The 21276-nt window shown below is 41.3% G+C and overlaps 1 protein-coding gene across 1 annotated transcript in view; it reads left to right on the forward strand.

Annotated features, from left to right (window-relative positions):
• Positions 1-21276, forward strand: part of LOC125880508 (vinculin) — a 34649-nt gene extending 13373 nt beyond the window's left edge. The window contains exons 2-21 of the mRNA XM_049563054.1: positions 793-863; positions 3889-4039; positions 6106-6214; positions 7360-7482; positions 7602-7762; positions 12541-12631; positions 13482-13629; positions 14172-14325; positions 14410-14585; positions 15347-15537; positions 16524-16723; positions 17203-17331; positions 17466-17615; positions 17770-17878; positions 17980-18282; positions 18362-18489; positions 18614-18796; positions 19124-19327; positions 19417-19521; positions 19612-21276. Coding sequence (XP_049419011.1) covers positions 793-863; positions 3889-4039; positions 6106-6214; positions 7360-7482; positions 7602-7762; positions 12541-12631; positions 13482-13629; positions 14172-14325; positions 14410-14585; positions 15347-15537; positions 16524-16723; positions 17203-17331; positions 17466-17615; positions 17770-17878; positions 17980-18282; positions 18362-18489; positions 18614-18796; positions 19124-19327; positions 19417-19521; positions 19612-19758 — 3033 coding nt within the window. The 3' untranslated portion in view covers positions 19759-21276. The remainder of the gene's footprint in view (positions 1-792; positions 864-3888; positions 4040-6105; positions 6215-7359; positions 7483-7601; positions 7763-12540; positions 12632-13481; positions 13630-14171; positions 14326-14409; positions 14586-15346; positions 15538-16523; positions 16724-17202; positions 17332-17465; positions 17616-17769; positions 17879-17979; positions 18283-18361; positions 18490-18613; positions 18797-19123; positions 19328-19416; positions 19522-19611) is intronic.

Here is a 21276-nt window from a genome sequence, read left to right on the forward strand (position 1 = left end):
TTGGCTCCAAAAAAATCAAGATGGTGACAGCCAAAATGCTGAACTCAAGGATTTGAAATGGTAGTCCACAAACAAGAAATGTCTTTAAGTGAGATATTATTAAGCCCGATTCCACTTAATTAGTTGTTAGTCACTAGTCAAATAACTAATACTAGTGAACTGAATGATGCACTTAATCACAAAGTCCTGCAATGAAATCAAGTACAATCGTGGTTTAGGTTTAAGCATTGTTGCTACACAACCAAGAGTTTGATGTCCCTAACACTTTCTATCCACAATGTTAAATTGTGAGTGTATAGCATCTGTGTAGACACTGTAATGGACCAATGACCTGCACAGGGTGTCTTTGACCTTTACCCACTGCATGCTGGGACAGGCTCCGGACTCCTGTGACCCTGAAAGAGATGAAAAGAAAAGCATTTGCTAAGTGGGTGTAGTCAGTTTGAAAGTTATTGGATAAGTCATATTGAGCACCTGCTTTAGAAAATAGAAAACAGGTTGTAGACATGAATTCATGACACTACATGAGCAAAATAATAAATATTAAGTTCTGAATCAACAATTAATAAAAGATAATTTCTTATAGGTTTTCAAATTAAGTTAAATCGGCAGATTAGTCAATGATTAAAGTTGCCGTATGGTGTATACAAAATGGCATCTCACGTCTTTGTTTTGAAATGTCTGTCCTCTGTGTCTCATGGATTGGACATTAACTCGTAATGTCCTTGCAGTGTATTCTGCCTAAAATCATAGATGATTAATTTTTACTCACAAAAAATCTGTGTTTCTCAGGTGGGGAAGGAGACTGTACAAACCACGGAGGACCAGATCATGAAAAGGGACATGCCACCAGCTTTCATCAAGTAAGCACAGATGGATCTCTCTGCATACCTCAATTTCATACAGTGACAAATCTCTCAAATGAAATAGCTCTCTCTCTCTGCAGTATGTGGAACCCACGAGCCTCTCTCTGGCTCTTCTTTCTCTCTTTATCTGTTGCAGTAATGGCTGGTTGTGCCCAAGCAAAGGTCAGACATGGCATGTTAAGTGCCTCTGAATCTTGCCCTGGTGTAACAGAAATACTATTTTTGCCTAGGGAGGAGTTCCTTTACCCTAAAGAAGAAGGGCCACAAACTCATACATACCCTCATACATAAGAGCCACTGGCTGCTGCTGCTGCTGCTTTTGGTTTATGTTTAAACATGAAACACGCACAGAAATGTTGTCATGTTGAGCTAGGAAAAGAGATTTACATGTTTCATTCATGTATTTGTTGTATTTGTAATGTATTTGTTGCTAAATCATAAACTTGCACTCAGCTACTGTCTCTCCACATGAGAGTCTTCCGCCGATCCTTATTACATGAGACACTACAGTTGAGGGAGGGAGTGGCAGGACCTGGGAGCCCCCCAAGGTCAGGGATGAAATGCATTGGCAGGCGCAGGTCGTCAGGCTCAACACATTTGGCGCCTCGAAGTCACATCGTCACCCTGTCGTCATCCATCAGCACATGTGCTGGAATGTGTCTCCTCCACTAAATATAGTGTCTGTCGGGGTCCGGTTAATGCATGGCTGTTTCTTGCTAGTGCACGCTGAAGGACACTGCTGGCTGGCTGGCTCTGCAAAGACAAACACACACACACACACACACACACACACACACACACACACACACACACACACACTCACGTTAGCCTGGATGTCATGCACATACGTTAGCCTTTATCCTGCAGGAGACTTGCTGCTTTAGAAGAATGGAAACTGAGCACCTCTTGTTTGGCCCCTTTTCTCTGCTTTATAATGTGGAAAATAGTTATCATGATCTTTTATTACCACGGCAACATTTGGCCCGAAGGCAACAGAAGGAAATCAGTAAACTGTGGGAACTACAACATGTGTCGGTCCTTGGCTTGTTGCCTGTTTCTATGTGCAATATGGCTGTTATGACACAATGCAGGTGGCATGTATGACGCTGAATCAAAGGGCTGAGCCTGCAGTGTTTTCTGCTCTGGAGTTCACCGGGTACATCGCACCTAGGAAGCAACAATCAATCATTCACATTTCTGTGGAACAGGGGTTAAATTGGGCCAGAGCCAACTGGAGCTCCGCCTCCTGAGGTCCATATCACATCCTGTGAGAACAAGCTGACTTTTCTGTCACAAGACACTCATGCTGAAGAAGTCAAAGTCAGTTTTATTTATATATCCCAACATCACAAAATTGCCTCATAGGATTTCACAGTCTGTACAACATAAATGCACTCTATCTTTTAACCATAAAAACCGTTAAAAGCATGCTTCATTTTTAACCAGCCCCCAACTTGCTTCCCTATATCCCACTCACTCAAGAGTTCACTTTAAAATGAAGTGTCCTGTCCATTCACTTATTCATTAGGCTTTCTTACAAAAAAAAACCCCACATTAGCTTAGGTTTGTTTTAGTAGATTTCTTCTGGAGCTCACAAAATGTGACTGAAAACTATTTTCAAGGTCAAGAATGAACCTTCAAGCTCAATTCATAAGACTGTTTCTGACAGTCTCTCTTCAGAGCAGTAGCACTATAACAACACACAATTCTACTCTGTGAAAACATGATTTTTATGCTCTGATAATTCAGAGCAGAATACTTCAACAGCTATTTCATGAGACAGGTGTATAGGAGAGGGTTGAGTAGATCAAAAGTTGCAAACAAACACACTGTCTAAATGGCAAAAATACATTAAATTGCAATGTCTAGGTGATAGACCTTCATTAGGCAAAACAAGTCCCAAAACAAATCCCTTAAAAGTATCAAAAAAATACTCAGATATTTTCAGTATTGTTTTCATGTTGTGATTGCTTTTAATTACACCCAGCACCAGTTGGAGTCAAATCTAGTCAGGTTAAAAATATTTTGAATACCTAAATTTATGGAAATTAAATTGTATGAAGAATTGTGGTGTTAGTCTTTAACTGTAGGTGGAGAGAGCAGGGTACTCGTGGGTCCTTAAAAACTCTAATAGTCAGGCGTTAATCTGTATTAAATGTCTTATATCAGTCTTTCTGGTGTTGCAACCTTAAATCTCAAAATAATTAACAGATATTTAAAAAAATAATTTACAAAATGCCTCTTGCATTATCGTCACGCAGACCAGAGTAGTGAAACCAGCAACGCACAACATTTGTTTTGGCCACTATGCTCCGAGCAGAAGATCCAGTATCTGCTAGCTAGCTGTCTCTGAACCCTGGATGACACGGGGAAGTGCAAATTCAACAGAAACTGGCTGTTTTAACCAATATTTTGTGGCTAAAACCAGTACAAGGCAATGCCCACAAGATTCTATGTATTTTTTGGAAAACAAGTTTTTCAGACTCAGCACAGTGGGAATCGATGTAGTGGAATCCCACATTTTCTGTTACAGTAAACATCTGGGTAAAACTATCTCTAACTCAAAGTAATTTATGCCTCCATGTTTTTTATTTTTGGTTCTTGTAAAATTGGTCCTAAATTTCTCTCATCGTCTTAAATCTAACTTGTCTTAAGGTGTAGGAACCCTGAGAGAGGACTACCCTGTTTCTAATTCCCAATTTAACCCCTGTATGGAAGACCTGTATGGAAGTATTTAGTCTGGGATTTAGACTCTGGTTCTCACATTAATATTTACTGAAAACGTGATGAAAAGCATATAAGAAGAGGAAAGGAAGCTACGACCTGCTTAGACAGCAGTTACTGTATGTTATGGCTAGCTGTATCCCCAAGCTTCCATCTGTTTTTGTTGTAGGCAGTGTGCTGTTTCCATGCGTCAAGTCCATCTGGCTTCTGTAGGGCTTTGTAACATCAGCATGACTCGTTTTGAGGATTTTTGTTTTTTAACTGGTCCTATAATCGATTGTCTTTCTGCTGTCCACAGAGTGGAGAATGCGTGCACAAAGCTGGTGCAGGCAGCCTCCATGCTGAAAGCCGATCCGTACTCTGTTCCTGCTCGGGATTACCTCATCGATGGTTCCCGGGGCATCCTCTCCGGGACCTCTGACCTGCTCTTGACATTTGATGAGGCTGAGGTACCTTTCATTCATTCATTCATTCATTCATTCATTCATTCTTTATGTTATTTAACAAATCTGTTAACCAGCAGAAGTCTGTTTGCTGAACAAGGAGGTCAGAATGCAGATTCTGAACCTGTTAACACTTTATATTAACATACGTCTTGGACGATGCGATCACAGGTGGACAGCTCTAATTCTGTCTGTTCACACTTGGCATTAAGTGGTCTCGATTGACCACTTGATCGGATCTCACTTTCCCGCTCTGTATGCAAATAAACACATATCTAATTTTCATGCCAGGAGTACTACTACTGCTACAGGAGTGTGAGCTCCGCAACAGGGGCAGATAACGAGAGTCCACTCTCACAAACACAGTGACAGGGCTAACTGTTAGCACCCCACGGCTAACACAACCTAACAGATTTTAACTGGTTTGACGATACAGTCGAGCTGTTTCGGTGACGGTGTGAGTTTGATGTGACCGTCAAACAGTGGCTGCTGCTCCCGCTGCTGTTTTAGCTCACATTGAACTCACCATTTACCTAGAGGAGAGCTGCTCCAGAGACAATCACTCAGCGCTACGTTGGCAGCCACAGAAAGTAGGTAGTTGGATAAGCAAGGACATCAGTGTGGCCCACTACACTACACATCAGAGTACACACGGCTAAGGATGCATGAATACCAGGTGTAAACAGGGCCTTTGCTACAGGAAAGAAATATCAGTCAGACTACACAGCTAGCTAGAGGTCATCTGTTTTAGCAGTTAAATGTATTCGACTATACTTCATTCATGCATGATGTGGTCGTGCCCCCAACTTAAGTAACTGATGTGAATATAATTATGGTATATTGAGCCATCTGACGGTGAAGGAACAGATTTCTCTGCCTCTCTGTGCTCTTAAGTTCTCCCACTGCATTAGTAAAGCATTAGAGCAAAATGGCGTGCGCTCACATGTTCTTTGATTTGCCTGACCTTTCACATGACTGAAAATACTTCAAAAAGACGTAACTGCTTGGCTGGTTATAAACAGGAACTGAGAAGCAGAATGTCTGATAAGCTGATAGCAACATTGCAACCAGAAACGAAAAATGCCAAGCCACAAATTCATGTACACCAACACAGCCAAATACGTGTGAAAAAAGGCTGCAAGAGTAAAATATAGAGCCCGGCCATGTAAAATATCCTGCCCCAGACATATTGATATCCTTAAGACCCAAATTTGTATGCTGCTATGCTTACTTGTTTGTTAAAAAGTAAATATAACTGATATATTGTAATCACATTTTTATCATCCTCAGATATAAATGATATTAGCCTTCCAAATCCAGTATTGGTCATGCTGTAAAAGATACTGTATCTGGCAGCAGAGGTTGAGAAATGGACAGAACATAGCTAATATAGCTTGTAACTGTGGTAAAGGTTGTACCATTGATTTTCATTGAGCAGCAGCTGAGCTGAAAGGGCTTTAGTGTCTTCTTAATGGACACTTGAGCATGGCAGAGGCCTGCAGTTTCTCGCTCCTCTGCTATAAGGACAGTATCCATTCCTGCATTCCCCTCGGGTACCATAATGCTTATAAAGAAGACAGAGAGGTAGATAAATATGCCGCACATGTCTGAGGAACTCTCCATATTTCTTACACAAACAGTTTCTAAATCTTGAGCCAGGCAGGAGTATTATCTATCAGGGCCATCTGTCTTTTCCTCTCAGGGATGGAGAGTAAAATATAAAGAAAAGTTGCATATCAGCTCTCTGGGAGCAGACATCAGGCATCCCAGCGCTGTCTGCAGCAGTCAGCAGGACTCAGCAGGAGTCATCAGTCAGCAGTGGCATCGTGTTTTCCAGTGCAGCTCAGGGACGGCTCTGTATAGTGGAGTGGTGACTCCAGCAGTCCACATAAAGCCAGAGTGAAGCAGGACAAAGAGGCTGGAATGTCAGTAGGCAGCATTATCACGGTGTAATTAGAGAGGATGTGAATGGAAGGGGGGGGGGACTGGTTTTGCATAATCACTCCACTCTGGGAATTCAACTTTGTTTTTGAATTAGCTTTTGTTGTTGTCTCATCCTGTCATGATCATAGGTCCGCAAAATAATCCGTGTGTGCAAAGGCATCCTGGAGTACCTGGCAGTGGCAGAGGTGGTGGAGTCTATGGAGGACTTGATCACATACACAAAGAACCTGGGACCAGGTCAGTCCTCTGATACAGTGGTGACAAGATTACACTGCTGATGTCTTCCCTTGACAGTATCTCAGATGTTTTGCTGTCTTAGTTGACAGATTCAGGGCGTGAATGTGCTGGAGTTAACATTTAGTTTTTGCTTTGTTAGCATCAAGTGTTTATTTATTTATTCTTACTTAGTAATATAAATAAATAAAGATAGAATTGAAATAAAATAGAGAGATGGTAATCATATTTATATTTAAATTTGTTGTATTATAAATGTAATTATTATTATTAATAGTAGTATTATTATTATTAGTAGTAGTAGTAGTAGTATTGTTATTTTTGTGTTAGTGTTATTGTGGTAATTATTGTGATTATTACTGTTATTATTATTAGTAGTAGTAGTATGATTCTTTTTTAAAGTTAATTATTTTTCATTTATTTTTTTACCATTACTTCCCACTATTTTATTTAATTTTTTATCTTTATTTATTAATTCATATTTATATCTTTATTCGTGAAGTTTTATTATTATTATTATTATTGTTATTATTATTGTTTTTTGAATAAATCCTTTAAACTAATTTTTATTTTTCCTAACATCATTATTATTTTGTTTTGTTTAATTTATTCCTTTATTAATTTATGTTTTTATTTTTAGTTTTTTTATTTAGTTTAATTTTTTCTGATTTTATTTTCAGTATTATTTTTCTACGTTTTTTTTTTTTTTTTTAAGTTAATTTTTATTATCTCTACTGCTATCTCTCCACGTATACAGGTATATAGGAAATTGAAATGGGCATTGAAACTTAGACACTGAACTACAGATTCATGTTTGCCCTGAACATTTCAGTGAATAAAACTGAAATAAAAGTAGAACTCAGATTATAAACTTAAGCAACAGGAGAAATACAAAAATACTCAATTACAAGTTAAAGCCCTATATTCAAAGTTTGTAAGATTTGGGAAGTTTTTCTATTTTGGAGTCTTCTTATTTCATGATCCTCTCTCATGCTCTGTTTATAATCATAGTCTTTAAAATAAATAACCTCTGGCATGTCTTAAATGGAAATATTTGTGTACCACTATCTTAAAATTACACTTTAAATATATTACTCGAGTAAATGTACTTAGTTCCTTCCCACCTCTGCTTTGCTGCCTGTGCCCAGGGATGACGAAGATGGCAAAAATGATAGATGAGCGACAGCAGGAGCTGACACACCAGGAGCACCGTGTGATGCTGGTCAACTCCATGAACACAGTCAAAGAGCTGCTGCCCATCCTCATCTCAGGTAATCACACGGGGAATTTTTATCTGATTCGTTTTTTGTAACTAGCTGGCTCGATGTATTCTTGGTCAGTGTTTTGGGGATGAAATATTGTTCAATGTGAGTTCTGTTTTATATTTCAGGTATCAAAATCTTTGTGACAACCAAGACGTCTGGCAGCCAGGGTGTGGAGGAAGCCTTGAAGAACCGCAACTTCACTTTTGAGAAGATGAGCGCCGAGATAAACGAGATTATCAGAGTGCTGCAGCTGACGTCCTGGGACGAGGATGCCTGGGCCAACAAGGTACGCGCCATGAATTACATGCTTTTTGGCCATCAAAGTCACATGCGCAGTTATTATAAATACACATGAGGAACAAGAGACTGCTTTGCTCCTTGAGCTGTTCAGTGTTTAAGCTTTGTTTTTCTTCATGGATCACAGCTGGAAGCAGTGTTTGTATGAGCGAATTTTATCTGCAACCTGCTGTGCTCTCACACACTCCCAGAATGCCGTTGGCAGAAGGCTGCAGACTGGAGAGAATATGAAGTGATGTTATTCTCATTTCTTTTTTAACAAGGCATGCACTTTGTTTCATCAGGATGATCTTATTTCAAGGGTGACAGGTGTGAAAAATGCTTTTGCTTTATTTCAAGCTTACATACAGTTAGTGATGAACGTAGGAATGCTTTATCTTTCTGTGTCTCTGTGTAGCTGGTTAATCTTTTGGGCTCTTCATGTTTTCCTGCTCTGCACGTTCTGCTCCTGTCCTGTCCGACACTCTCCAAATGGCTCCTTAATGTGCCACTTTTCTCTTTGTTGACACTTTTTTTGTTGCTCTCAGTTGGTATGTCCAGTTCAACATTTGTATTTATGTCGTTCTTCCTTTCTTTTGTACCGTTTCTTTCTCCCTTCACCCCCTGTAGAAGGTAAGCCTTACCTCTCTCGCCCCTTGGTTGTGAAGCGGCATGTCTGACAGATGTGTGTGCTGTCTTGTGCTTTGTGGTGCCATTGTGTGCTCATCCGTAGCAAGGCAGCCGTGAGGTTAAACTGTTGACTATGTATCGATAGAGTAAATTAGCAGTTTGAATTTATCGGACTGCCAATGGAATGGTGTTTATTGAAGAAATGCTAAGCAGGTTGAATAGCTGAAATGTTGATTGATTTTTTTTACCCCTCTTTTTTGATTTGTTTTGCTTCATAACATCAACATGTATCAACATCTGTGTGTCCTCCTCCTGTGTCATTTTAAACCTCACCATGTGCATGTCCTCAACCTGTCTGATTATTGATTGACCCAACTCATGCTGTATCGATTTGGGTGTCATTAATGAGAAGTCTCTCAGCATTTTCCTGATCCCTACTTGCATTTAACATCCTTTGGAGGAGAGCACATAGAAAAACTGATATGGATTTCGTTGTATGAATTGCTAATTTTTAGGGATGCACCTTTTTGTTGGCTGATATTCACCTTGTTGGCTACCAGCAATTAAGATTGGCCGATGTGTTTTTTGTTGTGTCACACCAGTTTTAAACAGGCTTATAAGTAGGGTTTGAGACCAGTGTCTTTATGAGGACTGTAAAAAATGTGTTTGGAACGAACAGAGATCTTAAAGGAAGACGTAAACTCACTATCATCTCGTCAGAGGATGCACCCGATTGTTTCCCTGATAATCTTACATGGTGAACAATGAATCTGTGGTAAAATGGGCAGGAGGAGAGCAAGGTAACATTAGCTGTTAGCAGTCAGTGGCTGCAAGTAACAGATAACAGAGGTTGCATTTAGTTACATTAGGATACGTTCAGGCTCTATTAAGTAAAAAATTTGTGTTTTGCAAAGGCATGATGTATTAAAATCTAATCTTGTGAACAATTGCTTTTGGAGTTAACTTAAATAAATAGATTTTTTGAAGGGAAAATGTAAAATAGATTATAGAGATGGAATTAGGAAATGTTATAGGCTTTTGAAGCAGTTATTAAAAATATTTTCATGTGGAAAAAACGCTATATTAAAGGTTGGCTCGTACATTTCTATGATTAAATCTGTGCTCATTTAAAGACTGTTAAGCTGTTCAATTATTTTGTTATAATGAAAATCTAATTTTTCTTAGTATGAAAGGAAATGAAACAACAAAAAAACATCGGTATCAGCTGTCATCCAAATTGTTATTTTAAACATCAGTATCGATATCGGCCCACAATTTCAAAATCAGTGCATCCCTACTAATTCTCAGGTTTAATCCAAGACATTTGGCCTTGTCTGCTCACAAATCTTATTTCCATGAACACTGAATGTGCCCTCTCACTCTACATAATCCCTATTACTAATGCGATGAATCACACCTTGTCTAATTTTTGAGTAATTCCATTCTGTGTTTGAATATAGGCTGTAGTAATGTGTGTTTGCATTTGAGATCCTTTATCGATTCATCTTTACTTGACTGGCTGGCTTTGTCACCCACACACACAGGTAGTTACAGACAGAACAGCTGCTGCACAAGTTTGAACAGTCAACTAATACACCCACACAGCACTGTGACATCACTTCACACCTTTGTACTTCCTGTTTTTTCTCTTCCCTTGTTCAGGTGTTACTCTACACTCCCAGTTATTTAAATAAACATACTTGTTCTCTTTTATTTTGACAGAGGGATTATTGTGAGGGCTCAGACATACAGTGGTGGAAAAAAGTTTTCGGACACCCCATGCATGTGTGAAATATTGCATTAAGAATCACTCTTAAGTCTTCAAGTGCAATTTCTTTTAGTACAGTCACAGCCAAAATACTAAATAAATCCCAAAAAAGCCATTAAAAACTTAAAATTGATTGGTTCCATAAAAATACATAAGAAATTTTGAGTATTGGGTCATTTTGGTACCAGTGATGAAGGTCGTTCTTTTTATTAAAAGACACAATTTTTGTTGCCAAGCTTCGTGTCTACATAAAACCAGCACATTTGAAAGTTCTTCAGACACAAAAATGGCTAAAACAAGGAACCTAACGCAGGAAACACGCCTGAAGATAAAGATTCTCAGCCAGGAAGGGTACAGCTGCCGCCAGATAGCCAGGAAGTGCAGATTTCAGCAGTTGGATACACTCTGCAGAAATACAGACGAACCAACAGCTTGGAAGACAAACCAAGATCTGGGTGTCCAAGGGTTTCTTCAGCAAGAAATGACCGCATACTGACCCGCATGTGCAGGCAAAACCGCCGAATGACATCACAGGAGCTTCAGCAGCAGTGGTCAAACCAAACTGGTGTCCAGTGTTCCACCTGCACTGTACGTGGCCGACTTTTAGATCATGGTTTAAGGTCCTACAAGGCTATCAAGAAGCCCCTGATCAATGAGAGACAGAGGTTAGCCCGGCGTCGTTGGGCCCAGGCACACAAGAACTGGACAGCCAGGAATTGGAAGAAGATTTTGTGGTCAGATGAGTCCAGTTTCCAGCTTTATCTTCCTCCTACTAATGTGAGGGCAGAAGGCCAGGCGAAGCATTATCTCCAGCATGTACAGTACCTACTGTCAAGCATGGTGGAGGCAGTATCATGGTTTGGGGATGCATGAGTGCTGCTGGTGTTGGTCATCTCACTGTCTGTGATGGCACATTGAACTCTACCAAGTATTGTACCATTCTCAAACCCACATGCTCCCTTCTGCGTGCACTGTTCCGTCGAGGTAAAAACTGGATGTTTCAACAAGATAATGCCCCTTGCCACACATCCAAGGCCAGTAGAACTTGGCTGCAGGAGCACAGTATCCAGGTCTTAGAGTGGCCAGCTCAATCCCCGGACCGGACATGAGCCTCATTGAAAATCTGTGGTGGATTATCAAAAGGTCTGTTTCAAAGCATAAACCAAAGAATTTAGAAGAATTAAAAGCAGTAATTCAAGAAGAATGGGACAAGATTACCCCTCAACAGTGTGAAAGGCTCGTGGGGAACATGCCAGCCAGGATTAGAGCTCTACTACGTGCCAATGGCAGGACTACTAAATATTAATTTGATGATGTGATGGTTTATTTATTTTTTGTTCAGTTTTGAACACATTCTCTGTTACTTGTTGACTTTGATACCGACAATGTTGAGAACTGACATATTGAAACTGTCAAGAATTTAGTTTTGTTAGTTTTTCTTGTAAACAATAAACAAAACAATATAATTTGTATTTGTTTGTATCTGTCTAATGCAGCCACACCTTTTGAAACACAAAAAAGATTTTTCCACAAATATTTCATGATAATATTTGAGATTGTGTAAAATTTTAAGGGTGTCTGAAAACTTTTTTCCACCACTGTATTATGTGACAAATACTTTGAAAACAAGCAGTGTAGGTTTGTTCTTATTCAGCTTAATTTGCTATGAAACGCTTGCTGAACTAGGTGATGTAGATACAAGCTGCATATATGAAGGACAATAATGTGTGTTTTCTGTATTTCTGTTCTCGTACCATGAAAAATAAGCTCACTTAAGCACTCATTCATGCGCTCCGGTCTCCTGCTTTGCTCCGTGTCCTACAGGACTCTGCTTTGTTTTGCAGACTCTGGCAATGAGTGGACTCATTGTCGAGTTGGCCACAGTTGGACAGAATGTTGTATTTCCATCCGCTCTGATTGAGATACAACGGAGAGTCATTTGGCTTTCATAACATGACACGCTCATTATTGACTGTGTAGAAGAATGATGGCAACGGCATGTGCTGCGTGGTTGTGCCTGACAAGTGTTAGCGATGCTGCACATGGACTCTGCTGTGTGTTTCTTGTACTGGAATAACTAAACCATTGGGTTTGATCAGAACGATGACGAGAGCCTCGAGCGCTGCTTGACCGTGCAACTCACTAAGGAAAAAACTTTGAATAAGGAAAAATACTCCAAGCCCAGTTTTAATGAGTCATGACCTTATTTCTTAAAAGGAATATAATTATTACAATGAGATTCCAGTGTGTCTTATTATCACGTAGAGATATATAGAGAGAATGTGTATACATGGAATGACTAAGGGCATCGATCGGCTCATTTTTTAGTTTTCTTTGGTTGCATTGATTCCCTTTAAGTTATTCATTCATTCTGTCTTTCAAACCCAAAGGACACAGAGGCCATGAAAAGGGCTCTGGGGCTTATCGACTCAAAGATGGCTCAGGCGAAGAACTGGCTGAGGGATCCAAACGCTCAACCAGGTAACAAACATCCATGTTCTGTACCTTAAAGGGTACTTTTGGTATTTCTCCAGACCCCATTTTCCCATGTTTTTGTGTCTAAGTGACTAACGGGAACAACAAATTTTGAAATTGGTCAATATTAAGAGAGACCACTACTACTTGTTTTTGCGTCTGACAACCATAGGAAGCATCCCTACAGAGATAGACCTCTTGGTTAAGTGTAACATCCTTGTTGTTGAACTTGAAACAACCCTGAGATCGCAATCTGCAAACCCACCAAACTCCATTGAAATAAACAGTAATTTTAGTGCATACAGAACCAGCATATTTTCACATCAAACTGGGTGGATTAAGGGTTTGTTTCAGCTGAATCAGAGTTTGTAATTGGTGGAACAGTTGAAAGACAAACTGAGGAAGTTTCTGCGAGTTTTCTTTGTTTCTGTCAACTTTGAATAAAGTGTGTTTTATGATGTTAAAATGACTGTTAATTTAAATGGAGTCCGGTGGGTTTGGGGATAGAGATTTTAGGGCTGTTTCAGGTTAAACAAAAAGGATCTTACTCTTTAACTTGGAGATCTAACTCTGTAGGATCCTTTCCTTAAAATAATAATCTGAGCCTGTCAGTGGCAAAAATGAGCACATTGCAGCTTGTTTCTTAGCTGTCAGCTGCAGCAGTCTCACTCAGTCCTGAGCCACTTTCAAAAATTGATGTTCCCATTAGTCACATAGACACAAAAACATGGGAAATAGGGTCCAGGTTGACAAATATCGAAGTTACCCTTTAACCTATTCATTCTGCTGCTCATCACATCTCCAGGCTGATAATCTTGTTGTGTGTATTGACGCTGTCGATGTGTCATGCTTCTAGGGGACGCTGGTGAGCAGGCCATCCGTCAGATCCTTGATGAAGCTGGGAAAGTTGGAGAACTGTGTGCTGGGAAGGAGCGCAGAGATATCCTGGGCACAGCCAAGACCTTGGGCCAGATGACTGACCAGGTGTCAGAGATGAGGGCCAGGTAAGACATTGCTTTGTGTGTCTGTGTTCCACTTATCGCAAGACAATTCCCCTCATATTTCATGTAGTGCATGCCATCCTTTCATTAGATATCCTCATGTTCTGTTACTGTAATCGAATTTTTATTGATAAATGCTCCATTTACACAGTAGTTTGATTTTCTCTCCTTTAGTGTAGGGAGTGTAAGGCAGTAAGCACATTAGAGGGGATTATTGTGTGTAAGAGTGGAAGTGATATCCTTCTGATATGAAATCTGATTGTCACCAGGGACCCTGAGTCACGCTCGATTAAAAACAGCTGTTTGGTATTAATCCATAATCTGCTTTAACCCCTGGTTGAGCTACTGCTCTGAAAATGGAGAGACGCCTCTGAGCCTTGTCTGGTAATGGAGGCTTTAAGTTAGGAAATGCTATTCTTAAACAGGGGGGGACCAGAAGGATTAAGGATTTGAGTAAACCAACAGAGGAGTGTGCATGTGTGGCCTTTAAAGGCATAGCCGAGCTGCCGTTTATGGTATTCATGTGTTTTCTTTGTCCACCCCAGAGGTCAGGGCGCGTCCCCAGCTGCCATGCAGAAGGCACAGCAGGTTTCCCAGGGGCTCGACGTGCTAACTGGCAAGGTGGAAAATGCTGCTCGCAAGCTGGAGGCCATGACTAACTCCAAGCAGGCCATTGCCAAGAGGATCGATGCAGCACAGGTGAGTCATTAACCCTGTCTGGCTTCAAACCTTGAAATACAAGTTTCTGATGGTGTTTTCAGTGTGCGTTCCCCGCCCCTGCAGAACTGGCTAGCAGACCCTAATGGCAGCCCAGAGGGAGAAGAGAACATCAAGGCTCTGCTCACTGAGGCCAAAAAGATTGCAGACATGTGTGAGGACCCCAAAGAAAGAGATGACATCTTGCGCTCTATTGGAGAGATCGCTGGCATGACTGCCAAACTGTCTGATCTCAGAAGACAGTAAGTTCCTGACTGCTGCAGATATTGCATCATTTTATGCTCTTGTTTATGTGTGTCTGAACTGTACTTTTATGGAGTGCCATTTGAGTCAATATCACATAAATAAATACAGAAATACGCCAATGAAATCAATTTTAGCTTTACTAAATAAGGCAATAAATCTATTTATTTATTTGAGTCTGAGCCTGACTTTTATAGCATGCCATTAAAGTCAATAATAAATTAACAAATACATAAATTTTGCTCTGCACCAGGAAGTGTAAAAAGCACTCATTTTATTTTTATTAAAAGTACTCCATATTTGAAGGAAACAGCTGTGGCTCAGAAGGTTGAGTGGGTCATACACTAATTGTAAGATTGGTGGTGTGATCCCCAACTCCTCCAGGCCACATGTTGTGTCTTCCTTGGGCAAGATACTGAACCCCAAATTGCTCCCGATGGCTTATCCATCGATGTCTGAGTGTGTTTAAGCTGAGTAGCAGGTTGCACCTTGTATGGTAACCTTGGTTGCCAGTGTGTGAATGTTTATGTGAATGGGTGAATGTGACATGTAGTTTTAAAGTGCTTTGAGTGGTCAGAAGACTAAAAAGGTGCTATACAAGTGCAGGTCCATGCCATTAAACTGGTGCTAAGAAAGCACTCATAATCAAACTGATTGACAGCTATGTGCTCACTAACTATAGCTGGCCATTTACAGGCCTCATTTCAGCCATATCTTTATATTAAAACAGACCTTTTTTGCTGTTTTTAATTCCTTATAGGGGTAAAGGTGACACTCCTGAGGCCAGAGCTTTGGCGAAACAGATCGCAACAGCTCTGCAGAACCTGCAGTCCAAGACCAACAAAGCTGTGGCCAACAGCAGGCCTGCAAAGGCAGCTGTTCACTTGGAGGGAAAGATCGAGCAGGCGCAGCGCTGGATTGACAATCCCACCATGGATGACAGTGGCGTGGGTGAGTCTGGCTGCTGTCCTCCCCAACTCCCCCATCTCTCTATCTTTCCCTCACACTCCTTCACATTCCTTCCACTGCTCCTGTGGTTAAAAAACCAGACCAGACACTTTGTGTACATGTCGCTTTCTACTGTACTCAACATTCCACAACATTCTACCAACTCTGTTATTTCTTTCTTTGGTTTTGGCTTGTCTCCTCTCGAACCTGGACATCGTCTTACATGTTTACAGTAGAGCTGTAGGCTGGCTGCTGTAAGAATGATTGGTCCACACAGTGTAATAGATCTAAGGCTTACCTCAAAGGAACAACATGAAATAATACAGGAGAAGCTATGGCTTTCTTTCCATGCAAGTGTTGATACCACCACGCAGTAAAATACCAACAGTACCTAGCATTTAATGGGCAGCTATTTGCAGGAGGCGGCCAAGGTCAACACTGGCCTTAAAAACACACTTCACAGTTAACTAATGCTGAAACAGTTAACAACTTTCAGTTTAGTGTTGGATTAAAATCATTTATCAAGCAAAAATGGCAATCATTCTCTGGTTGAGGCTTCTCAAATGTGAGGATTTTCCTATTGGGCGCACAAAACAACTGCTTGAAAATGTAACCATGGGAATTGTAATTGGCATTTTTCACAGTTTGACGACATAATGTAGATGATGGATAAGTTAGCAGGGAAAAGAAAGATGTGATATGGCATGATAAGAATTAAAAACTCCTATTAAAACAATTTTGAAGTGATATAAAGAATATATTCATGTCCTGATTCCAAGAAAATCTAGAAGTAACCTACCTCTATTCCCTTTAAAGTTGGTACAAGAGTAGCAACCAGCACCCAGCCTTGCAGTCTCTAGGCGATAAAAGATGGCAGCATGTGTATGAGTCCTTTGTGTTAATGCACCCAGAGGTGACAGCACAATGTTAAATAGCAAAATATTGTTTCTTGTGAATCTTCATGCATATGTCTTTTGTCTTGTGTTTAGGCCAGGCAGCCATCCGCGGGCTGGTGGCAGAGGGCCGCAGGCTGGCCAATGCTCTGCCAGGCCCGTACAGGCAGGAGCTTCTGGGTAAGTGCGAGCAGGTGGAGCAGCTCATGGCCCAGCTGGCCGACCTGGCTGCCCGCGGGGAAGGGGACTCTCCTCAGGCGCGTGCTATCGCCCAGCAGCTCCAGGAGGCTTTGAAAGTAAGATGGCTCTCGGTCAACAGTCATTCAGACCTGTGGCTTCACTTTGATAGATCATGATCCATACACAGAGACAGAGAAACACCCCCCTCTGCTGGTTATAATGAACTACTAAAGATCTGAGAAATAATGGAAATCTCAGATCTGTATTTTGGGGGTTTTCAGTCTTTCAGATAAGTTGAAAGATTACGTGCTACATGCTGAAAAACTTCTCCAAATCTCCTAAAGTTATGTCATTCTGAAACAAGCTTTTCACAGTTCCCTTAAAGTCTGCCTTGTGTAGAGGCCAGATAGGGACAGGTTCATGCAGCACTTGACTTCAGAGGATGTTGAAGTTCATGGAGAGTTAGTATTTTTTAATCTACGAGATCAGCAAGATTTATCTGGACAAAATTGATGTAACACGTGTGTATCTGTAATCTTAGTCAGCCACTGTGAGTGTGCTGACTGGTCGTAACATCTGTTTGTCCTCCTCCCAGGACCTGAAAGGGAAGATGCAAGAGGCGATGACTCAGGAGGTGTCAGACATCTTCAGCGACACCACCACCCCCATCAAGTTACTGGCAGTGGCTGCCACCGCCCCACTGGACGCCCCCAACAGAGATGAGGTCAGCTCTACAGTCACTCTGCTCCTCGCTGTGATCTCACTGCCATCAGCCTCGTTCGGTTATATTTATTGGCAGTGCGTTGTATTATTGCTAACGAGCCCTTTTGGATAATTGTTTTATTTGATCATGTGTAGGTCTTTGATGAAAGGGCTGCCAACTTTGAGAACCACGCCAATAAGCTTGGCACCACAGCAGAGAAGGCTGCTGCTGTCGGCACTGCCAACAAGAGCACAGTGGAGGGAATCCAGGCTGCCGTCAAGTCAACAAGAGACTTAACACCGCAAGTATGTAACGGTTTAGTGTTTATATCTGTTTCTGTTTGTGTCTGCCCTCCACTCTGCATCAACAGTCACAGAGCTTAAGTGTTTTCCGCTTCTTGAGCCAAGTCTTTAGTTGTAGTCGTTGGACTGACAATCAATGACTCGAACTGTTTTTTAGGTGGTATCTGCTGCTCGTATTCTGTTGAGAAACCCTGGCAATCAGGCTGCGTATGAACATTTTGAAACCATGAAGAATCAGTGGATTGACAATGTGGAGAAGATGACAGGTGAGGTGCCATAAAGATGCTGTAGATTCCCTGATTACAGGTGATCCCTATTCCATACCCCCGAGTGTAATTCCCTTTATTAACATCTTATAAATCTTTAGGTTTGGTGGACGAAGCCATTGATACCAAATCCTTGCTGGATGCCTCAGAGGAGGCCATCAAGAAGGACCTGGAAAAGTGTCGTCTGGCCATGTCCAACCACCAGCCTCAGATGCTGGTTGCCGGTGCCACCAGCATCGCCCGCAGAGCCAACCGTATCCTCCTGGTGGCAAAGCGAGAGGTGGAGAACTCTGAGGATCCTAAATTCAGGGAGGTAGTGAAGGCTGCATCCGATGAACTGAGCCAGACAATTTCTCCTATGGTGATGGATGCTAAAGCAGTGGCTGGAAATATCCAGGATCCAAGTAAGTGATGTTGCTAATGGGATTTAGGATTATGTTTTATGTGCACCTGTGATAAAGATATTTGTCTTGTGGTTCCCAGGTCTTCAGAAGGGCTTTTTGGACTCAGGTTATAAGATTCTTGGTGCTGTGGCAAAAGTCAGAGAGGCATTCCAGCCCCAAGAGCCAGACTTCCCACCACCACCTCCTCCTGAACTGGATCAGCTTAATGTAAGTCCTCGGATAAGCACAACTTTTAATTTGGCAAATCATCTGAGGCTGCTTTGGTTTAGTGTCCAGAATGACTTGTGTATTAACACAGCCTAACCATAATTACTTGAACTTGTCCTCGTAGCTTAACGATGAGGCAGCACCACCCAAACCTCCTCTTCCTGAGGGTGAGGTACCTCCCCCCAGGCCTCCTCCCCCAGAGGAGAAAGATGAGGAGTTCCCTGAGCAGACTGGTGAGATGGTGAACGAGCCCATGATGGTGGCTGCCAGGCAGCTCCACGATGAAGCCCGCAAATGGTCCAGCAAAGTAAGTCAACACTGTTAAACACAGTTACAGACTTTTCATGTTAAAATCCTCGGCTTTCAGATGGCTGTATTCATAACTGCCTACGATATATTACTGGTGAACGTAGTCGGCAGTTGGAGTGTTTGCGACATACTGCAAACCGCATTTGTCAGTGGTATGCAGTATGAAACTTTAAATTGATTTATGTTGCAGTATGCTAGTTCAGACTTAGCCAATTCCAGTTTTGGAAAGCGGAAGTAATCAATAGCACGGCTAACAGTAATAGCAAACCACCGCTACTCATGGATGGATTACTGAATGAGCCTGTGTACCTGTCGTACCTCGTAGGGAAACGACATCATTGGTGCAGCCAAGCGAATGGCTTTGCTCATGGCTGAGATGTCCCGTCTGGTGCGTGGAGGCAGCGGAAACAAGCGTGCTCTCATCCAGTGCGCCAAGGACATCGCTAAGGCTTCTGATGAGGTCACACGGCTGGCCAAGGAGGTGGCCAAGCAGTGCACTGACAAGCGTATCCGGACCAACCTGCTCCAGGTCAGCGCAGTCATCCTTATCAGAGAGTTTTGCGTGTGGCTTTGGGTTTGGTTTGTTTGACCTCGCCTGACTTTCTGATCTTGTTTCAGGTGTGCGAGCGTATTCCCACCATCAGCACTCAGCTCAAAATCCTGTCCACAGTCAAGGCCACCATGTTGGGTCGTACCAACATCAGTGAAGAGGAGTCAGAGCAGGTGAGCAGAGTCTTTATCATTTCCAAAAAGCCTTTGAGAAGAGATTATTATAGTTTCCTTCATCACCTTATCTCTTCATTTCTTCTGCAGGCTACTGAGATGTTGGTCCACAATGCTCAGAACCTGATGCAGTCTGTGAAGGAGACGGTCAGAGAGGCCGAGGCAGCTTCCATTAAGATCCGGACAGATGCAGGTTTCACCCTCCACTGGGTCAGGAAGACTCCCTGGTACCAGTAAGAGAAGGGCCACTGTTCCTCTGCTCGATGCTGGTTCCATCCAGCTGTCCAGGAGGACATTGAAAGGACAGATATATTGTTTATCAGAGCTATGATATCAGTGCCCGTCACACTAATATGGGTGAAGCTTCTCTATTAGTCCCATATCCTGTCTGTAACAGTTGCTGTTCTGGTAGAATGTAAACAGTGGGACTATCAGTGCGAGTTATGGGTTAGATTCTTACTGGGGACGTCTTTTTTTTTTTTCTTTCTAAAAGTGTGTAAAAAATTTATTTTAAAGCTTATTTTGACAAATCCCAGGAATATATACTGTATGTTTTGATTAGAGGTTGGATTACATATAATGCAAGGTTGGTTTTTGGCCTCCTCTAGACGCATTAAGTTAAATTTGAATAACTAGATTTTCTGGAGACATTTTTGTATCTTTGTACTGATAATTTTATTATCATTCATTCGCCTTTGCTAGGATAAGCACATGAAATCTGAGGAGTTGTTACAAGTACAGTATAGGCCGACGCTCAGCAGCACACGCAAGATATATTCAGTGGTATTATGCCTGTTTACACTATTCTATATGATCACAAGTGAAAGCGAAACACTGTTTATTATTGTACATCTTGTAATGCAATTGTAGCGTTCTTTATTTTCTCAAGAGTTCTGCCAAAGACGTTCTGTAATGATCTTTGAAAATTTTTCTTTGGTCAGCAAATACAGATTTTGTTACTTAAAAAAATAACTTAGATTACTGCGAAGTGCTTGTGTTAAACTCTTTCTAGATATGTTTAATGTTTCACATGTTGCATTGAGATTACATGTAAGAAACAGGCTTATGCTACAGTATGAGGCCAAAAATTATTACTCAGATTTTCACAGCAAGCTAACAAAGCTTCAGAAAGGCTCGTCTTGCCTGCTGTTTTTTCTTTCCTTCTTCTAAACACTGCACACAATTGTACGTCTCATGTTGTCTTGTTGTGCACAATCTTTTTTTTTTTTGTGATATATGAATTGCACACTTCTCCTAGGTAGTCAAGGGAATGACCAGAGTTTAGAGATGAAGCACAGTGTCATCTGCAGCTGGTGAAATCTTCATTTTACGTCTCAACATGTCTTGATACACTAAGCATAACTGGCCACCGCGTGTGGCGACTGTATTTGATATTTTTTGAAATGTCTGAAGACCGTCGGTGTGAATGTGTCTCTTTTTAAGTATCTAATACCAACGGATGTGCCTTGCAAGAGGAACTTTATTTGCAACAGATACAGTTTTGCTTTGCAGATCTTTTGTATGATTTAGTGTTTATTTGTTCAGAACACTTGTTGTACATGATTCTTCCATAAGGTTACACCTGCTTCATGACGTTTATTTCATGTCAAATGATGCTCTATGCAAACCCTGAGAACATTTGTTTTTAAAAGCTATCAAAATTATGCAACTCGGTCGGGTTTAAATGGGCCTGAACAACATTTTGCTGAGGCATATGTTCACAATTTTGTAATAAAGCATTTTATAGCACTTTGA

Source organism: Epinephelus fuscoguttatus, linkage group LG20 (genome assembly GCF_011397635.1).
Source record: "Epinephelus fuscoguttatus linkage group LG20, E.fuscoguttatus.final_Chr_v1".
In the NCBI taxonomy this organism is placed as follows: Eukaryota; Metazoa; Chordata; class Actinopteri; order Perciformes; family Serranidae; genus Epinephelus; species Epinephelus fuscoguttatus.